Raw genomic sequence first — 19,116 nt, 5'->3', positions numbered from 1 at the left:
GGGGGGGGGGGGGGGTCATTAACTGAATCCAAAGCGATGCATAGCAAACCTCAGTGAGTAATAGCGAGAAGCTTTGGGGGCTATCTGTGCGACTGCTGTGGCTTCCGTGTTTGTTTACGGGGTAAGTGATGGAGGAGCTGGGAGTGGATGGGGGCACCACATTCCTGTTTCTCTTGCCTCACGTTTCTGCTGCAGGCCTTAACATCTTCATGAAGTAGGCATGGAAAGCCTGTTCAACAGGCTGCTCGTCACCCTGACTGAGCTGCCGCTGTGTAGTTTAAGAACATTATCCCCATTTAATCTACTTTGCCTTCTGCTGCACGCAGGTGGACAGACTGGCAGATGGAGCTGGGCGGCACAATCAAACACCCGCTTTCCGTCCTTAATTGCACGTAGTGGGTTTTTCTCTGGACACAGTCGACATTTTTTAATTGTTCTCACCTTAAGCGTTGATGGTGGACTTCATCTTTTGTTTGCAGATACTCTGATTCATCTAGTGACTGCTTCATCAGTTAATAGGGAGGTTTTACCCGGACATGGAGGAGCCCGACATACGACAACAGAAGCTGGACAACCAGGTGAAGATACAATGATTATAATTTAAATATATCTTTTATATATTCTAGTTTCCACTGGTACAAGAATTGTAATTGCAAACATTACATAGGTGTTACCATTTTGTAAAAAGCATGCAAAACTGTCACAGTGAGACTGGAGCAAACACTAAAATTTTGTCAATTGTTGCTCACAAGTACTAAAATTTAAGCATAGCTTTACAAAAATCGCTACATTAAAAAAAAATCTTTCTCCAGTTGGAAAAGGTCACAGTCTGTGTCAGAACCACCTGCTGTTTCCTGAGCTGCTAAACTTCAAGTCCCAGGCCCATTTATGCTATACAGTATGCGGTTTTGATCTATTTAAGCTTTACATATATGCCCTATAGTAGTCACGTCAGCACGTAACCCATAGTAGTAAAGTACTAATCCTAAATTAAGAACTAGCAGTATTAGTGTAGTAAACTGTGAAAATGAACATGCAGGTGCATGAGCAATCATTTAGGCTGTCCAGAATTAAAACCACTACAACTCACCATCTAACTTCCCAGAGCCCTTCCCTTAGCCTGGTTCTCCTGGAGCTTTCTTCCTGTTAAAGGGGAGTTTTTCCTTCCCACTGTTGCCAAGTGCTCGTCCTCTGACTGTTGGGTCTTTACCTTAAATATAAGCACTTTTAGGTGACTGTTGTTGTGATTTGGCAATACATAAATAAAATTGAATTGAACTGAATTCAGTTGCATGAGAGAGAAAGCAGAACATCGTTTTATTAATGACTCTCAAGAGCCCATTTGGACCATATCTATGTAATTATATGTCCATGTGTGAACACTGTGTAGAGACTGAGTTTGTCTGATGTGTGACCCACAGCGAACCCTTTTGATGAAGAAGCAGCAGAAGAAGAGAGCTGATTCTCAAATGGTGTTGACCAACCGGGACACTCGAGAGAAGAATCGAAAGCACAAAGCTGTCCACTCTGATGAGACGCCTCTGTTGATCAGCCAATCACTGAGCAGCACTTCTCTTAGTGGTTGGTGTTAGAATAATTAACTAGAATAAATCATTAAAAAAAACTAAACATGTCTTTACAATGTGTGGTTTTATTTTTTATTTTTTATCATTTATAAATCTTTTTTTGTTTGTTTGTTTTTTGCTTATTTTGAAGATCAAGTTGAGCATGCCCATGATAACCCACTGGATGTGATTACACTTGGTGAAGGTGACGCAACAGCAAATGTGGAGTTAGATGAGATGCCTGCAGAGAAGCCAGTCGTTCCCAAGAAAATGAACTTGGAGATTGACAGAGAGCCTGAGGTGAAATGCGAAGGGGCCAACGAAGCCCAAGCGGAAGGGAAAAAGACAAAGAAGAAAGATGTGAAAAAGGACAAAGCAAAACGTAAGCGGTGATGTAAGAAACTGTCCCGTGCTTTGATGAACGCTGTTCGTTACAGACGCCTATTGATCAGCAACTAACTGCTTTTTCAGAGGTGGAAGAGACAGAGGAAAAGAAGAAAGAAAAAGACACGGAGAAGAAGGAGAAAAAAACAAAGAAGAAGAGCAAAGACTCTGTCGACGCACCGAAGACAAACAAGACAACCAAACAAGAGCGCAAAAGTAATAAAACAAATTCACACTTCCACTCTAAGAGCTTTGCATCTAACAAGAAAAAACCCACTTCCATTAAATTAAAGGAGCTTCACATCAAGCTTTATGCAAATGTCTGCTCTTTTACAGAGAAGAACCTACAGGAGGCTTTAACGTCTGAAGCAGTGTCAGCAGAGGTAAGCCCAGAGAAGACTAAACAAGATCAAAGTGAAGCTGAACAAGAAGAAGAAGAAGAAGAAGAAGAAGATGGGCTTCAGAGGAATGCTTCTCAAACACCTAAAAGGAAAAAAGACCTGGACACATGTGAGAGAAAAATGTGTTCTGTATGATGTCTTGATGCATTCTCAATCATCCAGGAAAGTAAATCTCCAAAAGTTGATTCTGTTCATCTGGACGTAGCATTTTGTGGGAGAAACGTTTCGTCACTCATCCAAGTGACGAAACGTTTCTCCCACAAAACGCTACGCCCAGATGAACAGAATCAACCTTTGGAGGTGTTTTGTATGATCCCCGGTTCTTTAAAGTTTTATAAAAGAACATTGTCATTGTTTATCTCTATAGCCAGATGCCAAATAAGTGACGAGAGCAAAGACGAGGAGGTCCAAGAGAAAGAGAAAAAAGAGAAAAAGTCACACAAAGCAGAGAAAACTACACGAAGTCTAGCGTCCCTGAACTCCAACTACAGGGAGAGTTCATCTACAGCCAGTGAATCTAATGAAAGAGTAAGACGTTACAAGCGCAAGAAGCAAAATCAAACAAAAAACAAATGGAAAAGATCTCAAAAAATCATTCACATCCTTTCTCTTTTCAGCCAACTTCTCCAATATCAGTGGAAGATCTTGAGAAGTTTGCCTTACGTCCTGCTCCTAGAGATGTGACGATCCAGTGCAGGGTCACGAGGGACAGGAGAGGCATGGAGAAGGGCATTTACCCAACTTACTACCTCCACATGGAGAAAGAGGATGGAAAGAGGGTTGGTACACTGATTTTAGTTACAGTAATTTCATTTTGCTGTCGCATTTGTGTCAAAGCATCATTTTCTCCCTCTGTTTAATCACTGTGCCACCTCTAGGTGTTTCTAATGGCGGGCCGAAAGAGAAAGAAGTGCAAAACATCCAACTATCTCATCTCCACTGACCCCACAAATCTATCCAGAGATACAAACTCCTACATAGGAAAACTAAGGTGATTTCACCATTTAAAATGAAACATCTAGTATGATCCGGTCTTTTGGTCTTGTGCCACAGCTCTGATCGGTTGTAACCTCGGTCATTTTCATCCCACGTTTCCTTGGAGATCTTTGGACAGCTGAACTCACTTTTTAAACCTTTTTATTTACATAGAAAATTCAGGTTTTTCATAAAAATTAATTCAGCGAGTTATAGTAAAAGTAAAGCAAAGTAAAAGTTTCTTTCTTTAAAGAATTGTCTTATCCGCAGCATTCACAGCCTTGCCGACCTTTGGCACTCTCGCTGTAAGTTTGTTAAGGTAATCTGGAGGCGTTTCACACCTCCAAAGCACCTCCAGTAAGATGGATTGGCACTTCTTACATGCCATATGGTCAAACTGTTCTCATGACAGCTGAACAGGGCAGGAAAGGGTCTGCTTTATTATACCAGCTGACTGCTTCTTTGAGAGGTATGAAATATCTGCGTGGTTTTAAAGTAAACTGGCTTCAGTCGAGCAGCGTCCGTCATATATCTTGCACAGATCTCCCACTTCACCACTACCAAAGTACACACTCCTTCACATTTCCTTTATGATACTCAGAGCTCGTGTCAGGCACGTGCCCAGTTGCCTTATGTCTAACAACTGTTCCTTAACACTTCAAACGCACAGTAACCTGTCTGGCTTAGCCAGAAATCATTTGCCCTGCAATAGAATCTATGACACATGGGAGGCTCCAGCTACAGACATAAAGAACTCAAGAAAAAGCACCATAAGATTAGTGTGAGAGCACCACGAATGCGTAAAAAAAAAAAAAAAAGCCACTGCACTCCATCTGTGATTGCTGATGTTCCAATTTGGACCAAAGTGAGCTGACAACCATCTGAAGAGTGAACCCGGCTAATGGGGGTTTAAAAGCACTTGTCACCACTCTGGCCTTTTCCCTAACAAAGATCTGCAATGCTGACTTACCGGAAAAAATAAGTGAGCATCAAAGCATCTGTGGTGTGTGTGCTAGCTCAAATTGTTTTAGATCGTGATTCTGATAGGACTCATTTGTTTCAGGTCAAATGTGCTAGGTACAAAGTTCACAGTCTATGATGGAGGTGAAAACCCGGAGAAAAAACCTTTCATAAAAGAGTGTGAATCAGTGAGGCAAGAGCTAGCAGCAATTTGCTACGTAGGTACCACACACACATGCATGCTATTTGCAGAATAGACAAAGCTTTCCAACATACATCACAACCATTTATCACTTTCCAGGAGACAAATGTGCTGGGTTTCAAGGGTCCAAGGAAGATGACGGTGCTCATCCCTGGCATGCTGGAGAATGATGAAAGAGTGGTCATCCGGCCCAAAAATGTATAAGTAAAACATAAAACTCATTCACAGTGTTATTAAACCTGTGATAGGAGTGAATTATTTCAGATCAACTTATCTTATCCTCTTATTCCAGGACCTGGAGACTCTGTTGACCCGCCATGCAAATGGCAACACGGACAAACTGGTCACCCTGGTGAACAAATCCCCAAGCTGGAACGAACAGACTCAGTCGTACGTGCTCAACTTTCACGGACGTGTCACCCAGGCCTCTGTCAAAAACTTCCAGATCATCCACCCTGACAATGGTAGGACGACTTATTGTCCGTCTCTGAATAACCACTGGAGAAACGATTTGGCTCATTAACTTCAATGCCCTCCTGTTTTTTCCAGAGGACTACATCGTGATGCAGTTTGGCCGCGTAGCTGAGGACGTCTTCTCTATGGACTACAGTTTCCCTATGTGTGCCCTGCAAGCTTTTGCCATTACCCTCTCATCCTTTGATGGCAAGCTGGCCTGCGAGTGAGCGATGCTGGTGTGCCTCAAGTGCTTAAAGAGATCCCCACACAGGATCAGTTTTCATGTTCTGTATCCTGCCGGACTGTAACACTAACATATACATTTAATATGCCACAGACATCAGAGGAGACTTGTTTTATAGGGCTGTTTACTATTTTACCACCACTGTTAAAATAAGGGTTTACTTTTCATATTTCTCAGATGTGCAAAGAACTTTTCAAATGTGAAAGATTACCATGTGAAAACTACCCATTAAATATTGATTAACAGTATTAAAATATTTGCAAGTGTGCGAAGAGTCATATTTAAAATATTTAATCGTTCTCTATGTTTACTTAATGAATTTTATTATTTAAACATTACATTGCTGATATTTTCCGTGACAAAAAAAAAGCCCACAGTGTTATCAGCTTGATTAGTACAACTTTTGCAGCTTCAATCAGCCTCTCAGATTTGTATCACTGTGATTACATGTGACATCTCTAGCTGTTTGCTATCATCTCAGAGTGTTTATCACGGAAAGGAAACTTTTTTTTTTTATCAAAGTACTAAAAACAGAGGGAAAAAACTGTATCAAATGTAGAAGAACTGCAGCACGTTGCAGATTTCTCTTCTTGCACAATATAAAGATTTGAACACTAGTTCCATCCCAGGACCATCACCATTGCTGATCTCAAGCAAGTTTTAATGCTGCTTAACAGGAAAAAGGGGGGGACAGAAGTCATTTGGGTTTCAGTTAGTAAAAATAAGCCTCAGTTTCGTTCTGTGGTAAGGTAAGACGATCAGAGGTAAACAGGTATTTTTGAAACCTAACCTCTGCAATCGCATTTATACATTACCATGCTGTGTTTATTCATTTCCTGTTGAAATGGTATTATAGCACAAAAAAAATGTTTGCGGGTATTCCCATCACAATATCTACTAATACTTGCTGCAGCATACTTCACAAGTAAAGCAGGCGATGCATTATGTAACTGGGCCCTCAGGCCGTAAAAAAACACGAGTGCATGATGAACCAGACACATCCAGCTAAAGTAAGATTCGGTCTGCTAGAGTGTGTTTACACATTTGTAAATAAACAAAATCATGAACCCTAGAGGAAACCGTGAAACTCACCATCAGCTCTTATCTTTTGTAACATCTTTCACCAAAGACGTACACAACCCCAATTTCAGCTAATCTGCTCTCAGTGCATGTTGCACAACACCCTTGCAGGTTGCACAATAATTAGCATACTCTAATATCAGGTTACTTGTTAAATTGAAATAATAATAATGATGATGATTGAGAAAGTGCTGTGGTGGCTTAAAGGTAGATTAAGGCATGCAAACTTGGACTGCGTGGCTTTTTGCTGTTTAGATTCCACAGGAAGAGCACGTAAATGTACTGTTTTCTGTAAATATGAATAAAACAACTCAGGAATAAATAGCACACTAAATAGCAAAGAAAACCTATTTTTTAAAAAAATATTATATGAAAGTCAAAAGATGTTGATGTGCAGTATACAAAAGGTAAAAATCTTAATCCTGTTTAGACATTTGCAGCCAATGTGCAGAAAATGTTAACACACAAATACGTGTTTAGAGGTGTGTTTTAAATTTGTCCCTAACGCAGATGAATGTCTGACAGAAATGAGTGGATATCTTACGCTGTAGGTTTAGAGCTCAGTGAAAGGTGTTTATATAGTCATTTCTGTCACATGGCATCTCAGGCTTCACTGTTTTTGCAGCTTATCAGCTCATCAGTCATTCAAACTGAGTTTGGATGATAAGACGGCTGTGTCTTCTAGCTTTGTGCCCATTCAGAAAGTTACTACATGAAGTAACCTTAAAGCTTTAGATGCACCTCAGCAGGTGGGCTGTGGAGCATCTCGACCCAAAGCACTTCACCTTTTGCTTCCTCTAAACAAGCTAAACGGGCTCTGGTAAAGATTTCATGACAAGTGCAAACAAGTGCACAGTCAGACAGACTGTAATATGAAACACTGCTAGGTTAAACTCTTTTCACACGCTTTCATAAACAGCTGCTCTCTTAAAAAAGCACATCCTCTCCCACCAGTGACAATGATAGTGGTGAGTGACAGCTATCTGTGTGAGAAGCCTGAGCGGTTACGCCTCTCAGTCTGCGTTTAAAACCCGCTTTACAAAAGAGTCAGGACAGTATGACTCAATCTTTGGGCTGAGCTGGCGTCTGGTGCGATGGATTGGCATCCACCCCTGAGGATGAAGGCGACGCTGCTGATTGTGTTCCTGCTCAAATCTACCAACATCATCAGGCTACATGGAAGTCCATTAGCAGGTTATAATTCTTACTTTGTTTTTTTGTTTTTTCATCAGATTAAAGACAAATGTACAGCTGTAAAATGTAAGTGTAAGAGCTTTAAAGCACTAGATGTAACAACACTACCGCAATAAAGGCTAGATTAAATGGCTAAATGAGCTTAAGCTCTCAAATGAGGTTCTTCATTATACAATAAAGTGACATACTATTTACTGTTTTTGTGCATTTCACCCTAGTTGCTAATCTACAACAACCATGATACAGCAAAAGCAGCACTTAAATGATGTTTTGAGATGCCTGGATCTATGTCGTTGTACAGGTTGTCCATTATTTTTGCTAAGTCCATCTCCTGGTGCTCATGCCGTCATGTCAAATTGCCCTTGAGAAAGACACTGAACCCCAAAACGTCGATCAGCCAGCACCTCAAGATAGAAAAGTACTATCAAAGTGCAAATCACCATGATTCAGTTGCTTCAAGCAATTGGGAACTGTGTAAAAATGCCTTCTGTAGCTCATGCGAAAATATTTCTGAATAATTCTGAAACTTCCTGTTGGCTCTTCGCTTCTAATTGTTTGCTTTCTTGGCAGAGGCAGAGAAGGTAGCGCAAAGGGGGAAAATAGCACTAGTATTAATGCACGTTTGTAAGAGCTGAACTTGACTTGTTGATCTGATACTGACACCTGATCTATGGTTTTAGCTCTCTTTAGATTAGAACATTAATCACACTGCAGATCTCATTGTCTCTCATATAAACACAATTTCAGTGTATATATAGGCCAGTCATGAGTGTTTTAAGCTATTACAATATAATTCTATTCTGGACTGGCTAGCACATGGTTATTCACTAACAGTCTTGAGTTAAACATGGACTTGAAATATTTCTACTTCATTTTGTTTTGCTCTCTAATCATAACTATCTTTTCTATGGGGTTTCCTAGGAGCGGACTACAATCTTCACTGTGTCAATGATTACCTAACCACCGTCTACTGCTCCCTGAACATCACTCCATCAGAAAACACCTCAAACAGCAACAGCTCCTTCTGGCTCATTTTTACAGACAGCGAGTGAGACTCTTTTTACTAACGCGTTTAAGAATGATGTGTCACCTTTAACGCCATGCACCTTACTGCTGCTTCTCTTTTTCTCACAGAACGTACAAGTGCATGCTGACACACACCAAAGAGAACTATTTCTGCACATTTACAACATCGCCCGATTATGGCGATACGTTTACAGATTTAGATGTATACAAAATCTCACTTTGCCACGACCCAAATGAGGAGTCTGAAACCTGTGACGTGCTAGATGAGCAGTACCTACCTGTGCACAACAGTAAGCAGCATAATGATCATCTGTGTTGGCAGGACTCATAAATGTATGAATTATTGTTTTTTAACAGTCACACATCTTCTTATCAGTTAAACCAAACGCGCCGTGCTGCCTCTCAGTCAGCCACAACTCAAGTCACCACCACTTTGGTTGGAAAAGCACCTACGAGACTTACACCAGCGTCACTGATCTGCCCAACAACCTGGAGTATCAGCTCCATTACTACAAGAGGGGAGAACACAAGGTATGCTTCAGCTAATCAGCAGGAATGACAAAGGGTAAAACTGAATGGTAAAAATCTACAAATGAAAACCTGTTTTTTATGTTGTGAGGTAAAAAACAACACAGTTTTCCGAATGTAATAATATAAATAAGAATAAAAAATTGAAATCTTCTATACTTTCTGGTAAATATCTAGCTCTAAACTGAGATGTCAAACAGCTGCAGTGTTTTTATCTGCTGGTGCTGTGGGTGTTAGCTCAGTGTGGCGACAGTTTGCGGCAGAAACTGTTTTATTTCAAATGAAATAACAAATAATTTAAAGAGAAAAAGAAAAGAGAAAAGAAACAGTCGTCTTTATAGTAGTTAGCAGAAAAAACAGGAAAGTGAAGGAAAGTTTCTCTTATTTAATTGCTTATCTGTTACTAACAGCTATAATAATACAATTAAAAGTTCAAAAATGATCCCCTCCTTTACAAGTTCCAAAACCATCTACTGGGCCAGATTTGAGTTTTTTTGCCGACCCGACTCCAGCACGCAGGGTCTTTTTTTTTTTTACACCCTATTTTTGACCCTCTCTTGCATATAAAAGATCTCTGGTTCAAATCCACGTTCAGGGTGTTGCATGCTGATGTGCTCCAAATGATGGTCCCTAGGCCTGGATAAATGTGTGTCAGAGATAAATCTGGGAGACAGAAAGCAGCCAAAAGTTTTGTCTTCAAGCTCAGTTTTTTTTTCTTCTATTATAGTAAAATGTGTCAAAATCTGCTGTCAAAAAACTTACACCATTCAAGGCAGACCATAAGTACTGGGACACTTAAGTTTAGTAAATGAATGGGTAAACAGGTCCCTGAATGGGAGCATGTGTTACCAATTTTCGGCCTTTTTCTCCAAATTCTCGGAGTCTTCTTGTATTATGTTCTGTAGATGATCACATATTTAAAGGTTTTACGACTTCTTTTTATTAGGCCGAAATTGTTCCAAAATTTGGGGCATGAAATAATACACATATAAAGGCTAATTTACACCATTGAGGCCTGCGCTCAAAAACTAAACTAGTATTTAAAGCTAGTTTTGAGAACGTGCAGGGCCAGTAAGGAGCGTGACGTCATCTGGTTGGTTGGTTGCGGCTCGTAGACTTACATTAGTTTATCTAACTAGTGACAGAATTGATACTCTTGTGGAAAGTGATGACACTAAACCTGTAAATAAGTTTATAAAGAAGAACAGAACAGGGCATTTCTGTCTTTTGAAAATTAATGGGATGCTTTTATGTTTTATTTCTTTCAGGTAAAAATTCGTGAAATTAGCACACAAAGTACGGGTATTTCTTTGGAAGATCAGAATTTTGAACCAGACACCGAGTATAGTGCTAGAGTACGGTCCATTCCCAATAAGGCTATGTACCAAGGCGAGTGGAGTCACTGGTCTGATGAGGCTCACTGGAGGACTAACCCTGCCGTGGATGGTGAGTCTCAATAAAAAAGAAAGCAGCTAGATTTAGATAAAACAATCATAAGCAGAAATAGATTTCTTGGATTTCTTCTGCTTCAGTATTTTCTATTGTGTTCCCCACACAGGTTTGTCAACGCGCATGTTCATTTCTGAAATGTGTAAGAAGGTGCTCATTCCCATCTGTGGGCTGGTGGTATTCGTCATACTGATCTGCTACGCTCCTGTTAAAAAGTAACGTTATATCATGTAAAGCCTCACTTCACAAAACATTAAGTTTCATATAAAGTCATTTTTTGTACTATATTGCACTCTCTATGCTCACAGGTGGAAGCAAAATGTGTTTATCCCAACTCCGGCTCCCTATTTCCACACCCTGTACAGTGACTGCCAGGGAGATTTTAAGGTAAGTTCAGCTTTTCATGTAAAAAACAGAAAAAAAAAGTCCCAAACTTAATGTCATTAGGATGTAACTGACCTTGTGATTGCAGAGCTGGGTGGTTACGCAAGAAAACACAGCAGACACGCTAGAAAAAGAGGAAACGCTTCAGATCGACACCTTGACAAAGTGTGCAGAAGTCCAGGAGGATGACTGTCGTCCACCCCACTTTGACCAGCACGTGATGGAGGGCAGCTCCTACAGCAACATAACTCCTTCGGTCTGTGATACCACTCTCCTGGGCGTCCCGTACGCTGTGAGCACCATGATTCCACTCTCAGCTCAGGGGAGCCCAGTGAACAGCCTGGTTCTAGACTCCCAATTAGGGAGTCCTTCTGGAGACTCGGGCTGCTGGCTCTGCAGTGACACGTCCCTAGAAAAGGACCCTCCCTGGTACTGCAATGAGTACTGCACCCTGAGTGCCTTCCAGCAGTCCAGTTCTGTCCTGGCAGAGCACCATGGGAGTTTGTAAAAACAAGTCTTGCCCAATAGGGATCAACTCAGAAAGCTTGAAAGTTGTCATGAAAAGGAACATTTTTCCACTGGACGGAGTAGTCCACGTTATGATTCAGTAGCTAATAGAACCTGTAGCAGAAATAACTCATTTTATCAGTCCTTCTCGTTGTGGGGTAATTTTGACATGCTCTTCTTTATAATGTTACTTCAGTTTATTGTTAATTCTGCACATTAAGCTATAAATAGTCCTCTTGAGGTCCCACCACAGGATTTCAATCAGGCTGTGGTCTAAACTTCTGGGCCATTGCGGCACCTTGAATTTTTATTTTTTTTTTCCCTTTACAGATTTTATGTAGCATTTAGTTACATGTTGCCCATGTACTACTTCACTGATGTTTTTATCTTTTATGCACAGTCCAAACCTGTCTGGAAACAGGGTGAAAGTCTTATTTTGTGACTCATCCGTTTTGTTTCTGCATCACTGAAATGCAAGATGAACTTCTGTGTATATTCTGCTCTTAATAAAGAAAATACATTATGTAGAAAGGTTTATTAAGCCAACACATACATGAACAAAGCACCATATAACCTTAAAGTCTGATACAGAAGTAAGCCTACCTGCCTCAGTCACTGTGGCCATTTTTATTTATAGCAAACACTCTGAATAACAAAAAGACAGCCAAGGCAGCAGAATCTATTGTATATTACAGCATGCTGAATAGAAAACCTGGGAAAGAGAATTAGACAGAGCCATCTAGAGACACTAGTGAGATACAACAGTATAAAAGTGCCATTCATTATACAGCAGTTGAAATACTGACAATGAAGTAAGCTAAATTTTACATTAAATTTATGGAAAATAAAGGAGGAAACAAAAAGAAAAAGACCCTGTGAAAGAGCAAAATAAAACAAAACGACATTTTCTTCCTTGAAATATTGATGACAGTCAGCTTGCATGGGGGTTGATGAAACCGGTACCAAGCTGTGTCCCTTGCACGACATAAGACAATTATTGTTTAAAAAGAAATTACCAGGGTGCTAACGCACCCATTCCCTCCCAGCATTATGCGCCAACCGGCAATTAAGAACAAAAAAAACTGATAGGTCAGAGGAGAACGGATGGCACAGAATGTGGAGTTTAAATAGAAGTCTTTAAGCAAGTCCCGATGTGAGAGGAGCACATTCATAGAGAGACTGAGCCGGGAGGTGATTCTTGTTAAACCCATTCCTTCCGTCTTCGCCCTTACGAGGGGGAGAATTTTTTGGCTTGTGCTCGAACTCTTTTTTCATATTCTACTCTGTTTTGGCTGAAAAGACATTAAAAACAAAACAAACAGAAACAACAGTTATTACGACTGCTTACTCAAAACAGGCACAGCATGCTGCTCAAAAAGTAAACATCTTTAATCAGTCAGTGGAAAACCCTTGAAGTTCATGTGTGATACAGGAGTTTTTGAGACCTCTACATCAATGAGATTTCTTTTTAAACCCTTAAACTCCTCTTATGTGTTTTAAATCGTCAGAAGGTGCAATAAACACTCCTGCTTCAAAAACATTGAATTTTTAGGGTTCAGGTTTTACAGGGTTAAGATCTCATGTGTACTTTAAAATAGGTAGACGCTTCACAAGCTTAGTCCCCAGAGACACACCCAATAAATAAATGAATAAATAAATAGTTTCCTATGCTAGTTATAAACTTAAAATAATATTAGGTGCAATCTGAAAATTCTTATTTAAATTTGGCCTTTGTCCACTCTGTATTCCTGTGTTGCTCTATACTGCTCAGACCGCTTTGACCCCACTGTGGAATTCCCCATTTTGACCACCTGCAGGTGCAAATCTATGACGTGTGCTGGATCATCTCCAGGACAACCTTTAAAAGTTAATTCTCATGAGAAAGAAGTTGTTACAGGGTCAAATCTGGCAAGTGGTGCAGGTGGCTATGATTGTGTTGGCGTAGTTAAAAAACACAACTGACACACATATCAGACCGCGTGCACTAAATGTTCTCCCTCAGATGCCTTGAGACATTAAAGTAGAACTCAGTATTAAGAGTCTGACCCAAGGGGGCAAATTCACTGTGGATGTTGGGTGAAAAATGAGGGGAATGCTTTCAATCTGATTGTGTCTTTGGGCTTGGACACTTCAGGCTCTTAATGAAGCCAGAGAAAAAGTTGTCATCAAGTCTGAGGTTCACTGAGTGGATTTAAAAAAAAAAAAAAAAAAAAAAAAAAAAAGTGAAACACCATATTATAAAAAGCCCTCCAGTGCACACAGAAAAAGTCTGATCCCTCTATATTTCTGCATCAAGATGTACATATTTAAAGATTTGTATGAATGCTATTTTTTTAAGAACCCCGTCTTAGTTATCACTAATAATAATTCTGCTCTTGTGGGCATATAAATTAGTAAATAAACAGCCATGGTCTACATTGCTTTCCTTTCTAAAACCATGTTGGTTTCAAATTCAAGTAAATCTAATCAACAGTTATTCGGTTTAAATAATTATTCATTTATTGTAAAACAAGACCTCCAACTCCCACTTAATTAATAATTTGCCCTAAGATGTCAGTGGCCTTACATTTGTGAATAAATTGCTGGTTTCGTGTGAATTAATCGTCACTCACCAGTAGATCGTGTAAGCCTCTGCTTGGGCTGGATCCTGGATATTTGGCTCATTTAGCAGTTCCTGGATACCTAATAAGATCTACAAGATAAAAATGAAACATTTCAGAAATTCACCAGGTTGGGATGCTTCTCTGAAGGCTCCTTAATATTAGTCAACTTAATACCGTGTGCACACACTTTATGCAACACTGCTCGCTCCACATAATAGTCATGATTGACTATTGCTAAACACTGAATACAAGTTGTGATGCAAATATTTTAAGCTTATGGTTTGACTCTCGATTTAGCGTTGTGCTTCTCTGCCTCTCAGGCACAATAGAAACAGGCGTACGTCACACTTCACTGCCCATCGAGACTCGTCTGCTTTATAAGTGTGTTTGTTAATCTGGAGGACTGTCATGTTGCCAATTTACAGCTGAGCTTTTCCAACTTTTCTTCCCTTAAAAAAAAAAACAAAAACAAAAAAAAACAATTTGGTGACAAATGTAGCCACTTTGTGTACAATCCTTGGTTAGGAGATAGACATTCAGTAGACAGGTGTGAGGAGTTACAAAACAAACTTACTGTGTGATTATTTTACATGTAAACGTGGCTTAAAATGACAGCACAGCCACCGTCTGTGCTTCATGACCAACATTATTAAAATATCACCCAGCCTGAAAGCTAAGTGAGGGATTCAAAAGCCTACGCATCTCGTTTTCCTATCAGCATCAAAAAAATTTGACTGATTACCTGATAAACTTAGATAAGGTTCCAGTTTAGAAATGTCATCTTAAAATCAGAAAACATCTGGAACTTTAAGAGACCATGTGAACACACTCACGCTCTTAGGTTTTAAGGTCATTACTGTAGATGAAATTCACTTTACAACACAAACCTGCTTTATTGTGATGGCTGGTCTCCAGTCCTTGTCCTCCTCTAGTATCGATAGGCAAACTGTGCCTGATGGATACACGTTTGGATGGAAGAGTGGAGGCTCAAATTTACCTGAAAGATGGCAAAATGTTAAGTGGGCTTTATGTTTCAGTTATATTATACATACCAAACAAAAGGGGTTAGACTACTAAAGTCACTGCGTGCCCAGACTGAACTGTTCCACTGAAGACAGCAGCGTCTGTTGTTTACACAAACAGCGCCTTTAGGTCATTTTAATTTGACATTCAGACAACGTGGAGCTCGTGCTGCAGGATTAGAGCCGGTGTAAGCCACGGTGCTCTGGCCTTGTGTGGCAGGTAAGTACGGTAGTGTTTTGAGACACACAACAGGAATCTGCTACTTGTTTGTAAGCAGTTTTTTACCATCAATTTACAACAATATCAGGTCTAAAAATCAATCAACTGGCAAAAATCTTGCACAACCCGTTTAAAAGAAACAGCAAATGACGCATGCATGAAAGCATCTATTGGCCGTGACCCTGAATTAACACCATAATTGCAGCAACATTGTTATATCGCCAAGCTTCCTCAGCTCCAACATGCTTGCTGCACTACTTAAATGGCTTTAATAGCGCTGCCAAATTAAAATAATTAGAACAGAAAGTCTGTATTTGCTCTGCTGCGTAAAGGTCAAGCAAAGGTTATTCTGGAGTTTTTCCTAAAGAGCAGAATTTTTCATGTAACCCAAAGAGATTAATCACAGCCACTGGAATAAAGACACTTTAACCAGTTTCCACTGCTGTTTATATAACAACAACAAAAACATGAAGCTGCTTAGATTTCTATCATTAAAGTTGAAAACTCGGCGTTTGTAATTATCCCACAAAGACCAGAAAACAGTCATGTATTCAACCAATCACAGCCGAGGTGTCGAACATCCCCAGCACTGCTAAGCTTCAGTTTGACAGCTTAAACACAGGTTTCCAAAGGATTACTGCACCAACCTTAAATTAAAACCTTTGGCTTTAAATCCGCCTGTTTCTCATTACCATAATAAACTAACATGTCTGAAGAGATTCATCATTCAGTGCTGCCAAATGTTGATGAGAGGAAGCCTTAATTAGCTTTTAAAGACAGTTTACAGATGTGCCGAGTAGGCTGGAGGATGCCCGTGAGCCTGCACTTTTCTGTTCCATTTCAAACCATCAAAACTTAAAAAAAAAAAAATAATAATAATAATTTTAATTAACTTGATCTGACTGTAGATAAACATAACCAAGTTTGTACTGGCATACAAATTGTATCCGATAATGCTAAAGGCTCTTGAAAATATGGGAACTCTACTATGCTCCAGGTTTTACTTCCAAATAGATTTCCCAAAGCATCTGCAGGCCAAAATGATAGCTAGTGTATTTGTCATATTTACGGGCTGAATGCACAGCAACTCACATTTTGGAGGTGAAGACGGATAGTCGTCCTTGAACAACATGCGCAGCTTGAACAAGCCTCCTTCCCACGGAGTCTGAGGAGAGATGATCATTAGATCAATTTAGAAACAGAAGGCTACATCACTGACTCTTAAAAGTTACTACTACTACTACTGCCAGTCAAATTGTAAAATTTTTAAAACTTATCATGGTTTAATTTGTTTTGGGTTGTTTTTGCAGAGCCATTACTCATACAGTATGCTTTACACCCACTACAGTATTCTCATTGTCCTAGAAAGATCATTGAGCCTTTTTTAATTATGTAAAACAAATCTACTCAGCATGCAAACAAATGTATGAAACACATTACCCCCTTTTTGCCAGGAATAGCACATTCCCAATTCATGAGATTCATGGTTCCATCCGGGTTTTTTGTCGGTACCGCAACAAATCCCTGGGAAGAGTAAGAGTTGAAATTTGAAAGTTTGTTAGAAAGCAAACACTTTCTAACCAACACTCAGGCAGGCTTTCATCGCACAGATCTCGTGAGCCAATACTTACAAAAGGATGGTCCTTCCGCCATGCCTTGCGCTCCTGGGCAAGCCGGCTCAATGCAATGCCTGACATGATTTGTGGACTCCTGCAAAGAAAGAGGGTCAGGTTGATTAGAAAACCAGACATCTGGCTGTCCTGTCTTCTGAAATGAATAGCTCTTTAGTTTTCCTTTGTTTTAAAGATAATAACAATAATAATAATAAAAAAGAAACAATTTCCTTAGTATTCTAATTCGACATATTTAAAGTTTTAGGCAGCTAGTCGAAACAATTTAACCTAAATCATACTCTAGAATGACCATTAGCTGCAGCCAAATTTTGAAAAACTGAAAGTTTCCATACTGTAAAGAAACCAAGAGGGCATCCAATGTTATTACAGAGCAGCATCACTTCAGGTCCTTTTCCAACTGGTTTAAGTTATGAGCCCCCTCCCTACCCTACTCCAAAAAAAACAAAGTATTGTGATATTAACATTTCTCGTGTGTGAAATCACACACGTACAACATTCAACCGGTTTATGGCGCATATTAATTTTGGTACTTTTCTGACTTGCATCGACTCACATACCCAACCGTGTTGCCAGCTCGCGTCGGTGGCAATTAGGATGCTGCATGGGAATGTCTATAAACGCTAAACACTGAAGCTAATGACAACGAGGTAAAGCAAAAAAAAACAATGCTAGTCATTAACGGCCACCGCAATTTATCAGTACGAGACAAACGGACTTCATCATAAACTGATGTTCTAGCATGCAAGCTAAACTGTTTTTATTGGCCTCGGGGCTTGTGTGTTTAAAAGTACAGCTTATTTCGACAAGTCTGCGACGCTAAAAGGCTAGCCAAGTTAGCCGGTGGAGATAACCGCTCCAGAGGAAGAAAAAAAATTCTACCATTTTCTACCGTTTCCGCGACCAGGGTTTTAAAGCTAAAAAGGGGATCCATGAAGATCTTACTCATTATATGTTTGCTGAACTTCGGCGTGACGTTGCCGTCAACAGACACTTTGACAAACTGACAATCAAAGCTATTTGATTAGCACGCTAGCCGGTTAGCTTCATACGCTAACTCATGTGCGCCAGAATGGAGCTACATCCCAACAGGCGCTGGCGCTGTTAGCGTCTGACACGGCCTGATGCAGCACAAAACTGCGCAATTGCACTTGATTTCGAAGACAATTTTTGGATGGGAGAAGAACGATCACTTGCTCTCTTCTAACGCATAATAATAGCAACTGCCTTGTAGAAACAGGGGTGTGAGATTTTCCACCGGGATGAACCACATCATTATCTTTTAAAGAATAGGGACAAAGAACGCCAGAGCTAAAAGGCGCACATTTATGCATTACCAAACTAGCGAAAATGGCGCAAACTGAAGCGGGTAAAATGTAATAATACACGACAAAAATGAACGTTTCCGCATTCAGGGTGTACTCCTACCTTTCAGTATGGCTGCACTGGCTCTAGTAATTAAGCGAAATGAATTAATCGTGCTCAAATCCCGTTAAACCTTGTAAAGTTTCCCTCCTGAAAAACCACCCGCTCCGTCTCGAGCCAGAGACAGCGATGCGAAACAGTCATCCGTCCTTTACTTCCGTCTTTGCTTAAATACCTCTTGGAAAATCCGACTGCGCATTTCTCTTTCGGAGGTTTATGTTTTGAATGTATTTTTTCACCTGCCCTGGGTTTAGTTGAAAGAGTTTCCCGAGCTAGTCGTTTATTAGCTTTCATTTAATTCGAGCAGCCTAGCTGCCGTTGTTAGAGCGCAGTGCGTTAGAAACACTTATTTAAGTTTATGTCGATGGGGAAATTCTACCTTTGCGGTTCGTACTCTTCGTTCAAGCGCCGTTTATGTTACCAAAAAAAATAAAGAAATGCAAAGGTTAAAGTGAAAATATGATATATTATTGCAAAGTATAGAAGATTATCTGGGATTTTTAAACACTTTATAGAAAATACAAATCAAAACTCTTCTCTAATTTCATACCCAAGTAAGCCGCGTGGTCTTAAGCCCAGACGGATTTCTCTCTTCTGTAATATATAATCTTTGGGTGCCTTAGACTAAAGCCCATTAAACCTACGACTGTCAACAAGATTAAAATATTTTGTGCGCAGTTACCAAAGAGTTAAGATAAGCGATACGTCTAAAAGACCAATTTCGGATAATTTAATTTTAGGTATAAACGAAAACTTTTTTCTCCCGTCGTCTATATTTATACAGGCATATTTTTCGACTACTCAACGACAACTATTCCTTTCGTGAGTCGACTGAAGAGGTCGCCATTATCACATATTAC

The 19,116-nt window shown here is 39.9% G+C and overlaps 3 protein-coding genes across 5 annotated transcripts; 2 read left to right on the top strand and 1 right to left on the bottom strand.

The window, feature by feature from the left end:
- Positions 1–28: 28 nt before the first annotated feature.
- On the top strand, positions 29–5,454 carry LOC146381830 (uncharacterized). 2 transcript variants are annotated; one of them, XM_084937965.1, is made up of 13 exons: positions 29–121; positions 480–578; positions 1,422–1,581; positions 1,717–1,947; positions 2,037–2,165; positions 2,286–2,459; positions 2,718–2,878; positions 2,968–3,129; positions 3,229–3,341; positions 4,389–4,503; positions 4,587–4,685; positions 4,780–4,951; positions 5,037–5,454. In XM_084937965.1, the coding sequence occupies exons 2-13, from the start codon at positions 537–539 to the stop codon at positions 5,168–5,170; spliced, it is 1,692 nt and encodes a 563-aa protein (XP_084794091.1). In that variant the 5' UTR covers positions 29–121; positions 480–536; the 3' UTR covers positions 5,171–5,454. The 2 variants fall into 2 exon arrangements, with proteins under 2 accessions (XP_084794091.1, XP_084794090.1); XM_084937964.1 differs by lacking the exon at positions 29–121 and having other exon boundaries at positions 154–578.
- A 1,864-nt stretch (positions 5,455–7,318) lies between these two features.
- On the top strand, positions 7,319–11,878 carry LOC146381829 (interleukin-21 receptor). Its single transcript, XM_084937954.1, has 8 exons — positions 7,319–7,461; positions 8,383–8,509; positions 8,596–8,777; positions 8,864–9,018; positions 10,284–10,461; positions 10,574–10,679; positions 10,773–10,851; positions 10,937–11,878. The coding sequence occupies exons 1-8, from the start codon at positions 7,362–7,364 to the stop codon at positions 11,354–11,356; spliced, it is 1,347 nt and encodes a 448-aa protein (XP_084794080.1). The 5' UTR covers positions 7,319–7,361; the 3' UTR covers positions 11,357–11,878.
- Positions 11,876–18,411, bottom strand: ube2ib (ubiquitin-conjugating enzyme E2Ib). Of its 2 annotated transcripts, none has more exons than XM_084937962.1 (7): positions 18,260–18,411; positions 16,832–16,910; positions 16,641–16,724; positions 16,293–16,365; positions 14,846–14,955; positions 13,968–14,047; positions 11,876–12,647 (listed from the first exon to the last, which is right to left on the bottom strand). In XM_084937962.1, the coding sequence occupies exons 2-7, from the start codon at positions 16,895–16,897 to the stop codon at positions 12,584–12,586; spliced, it is 477 nt and encodes a 158-aa protein (XP_084794088.1). In that variant the 5' UTR covers positions 16,898–16,910; positions 18,260–18,411; the 3' UTR covers positions 11,876–12,583. The 2 variants fall into 2 exon arrangements, with proteins under 2 accessions (XP_084794088.1, XP_084794089.1); XM_084937963.1 differs by lacking the exon at positions 18,260–18,411 and adding an exon at positions 17,167–18,195.
- Between the last annotated feature and the right edge of the window lie 705 nt (positions 18,412–19,116).

This window comes from Perissodus microlepis, chromosome 8, assembly GCF_051167445.1.
Source record: "Perissodus microlepis isolate ML-2025 ecotype Zambia chromosome 8, ASM5116744v1, whole genome shotgun sequence".
Lineage (NCBI taxonomy): Eukaryota > Metazoa > Chordata > Actinopteri > Cichliformes > Cichlidae > Perissodus > Perissodus microlepis.
This window is presented reverse-complemented; position numbering and strand designations above follow the sequence as displayed.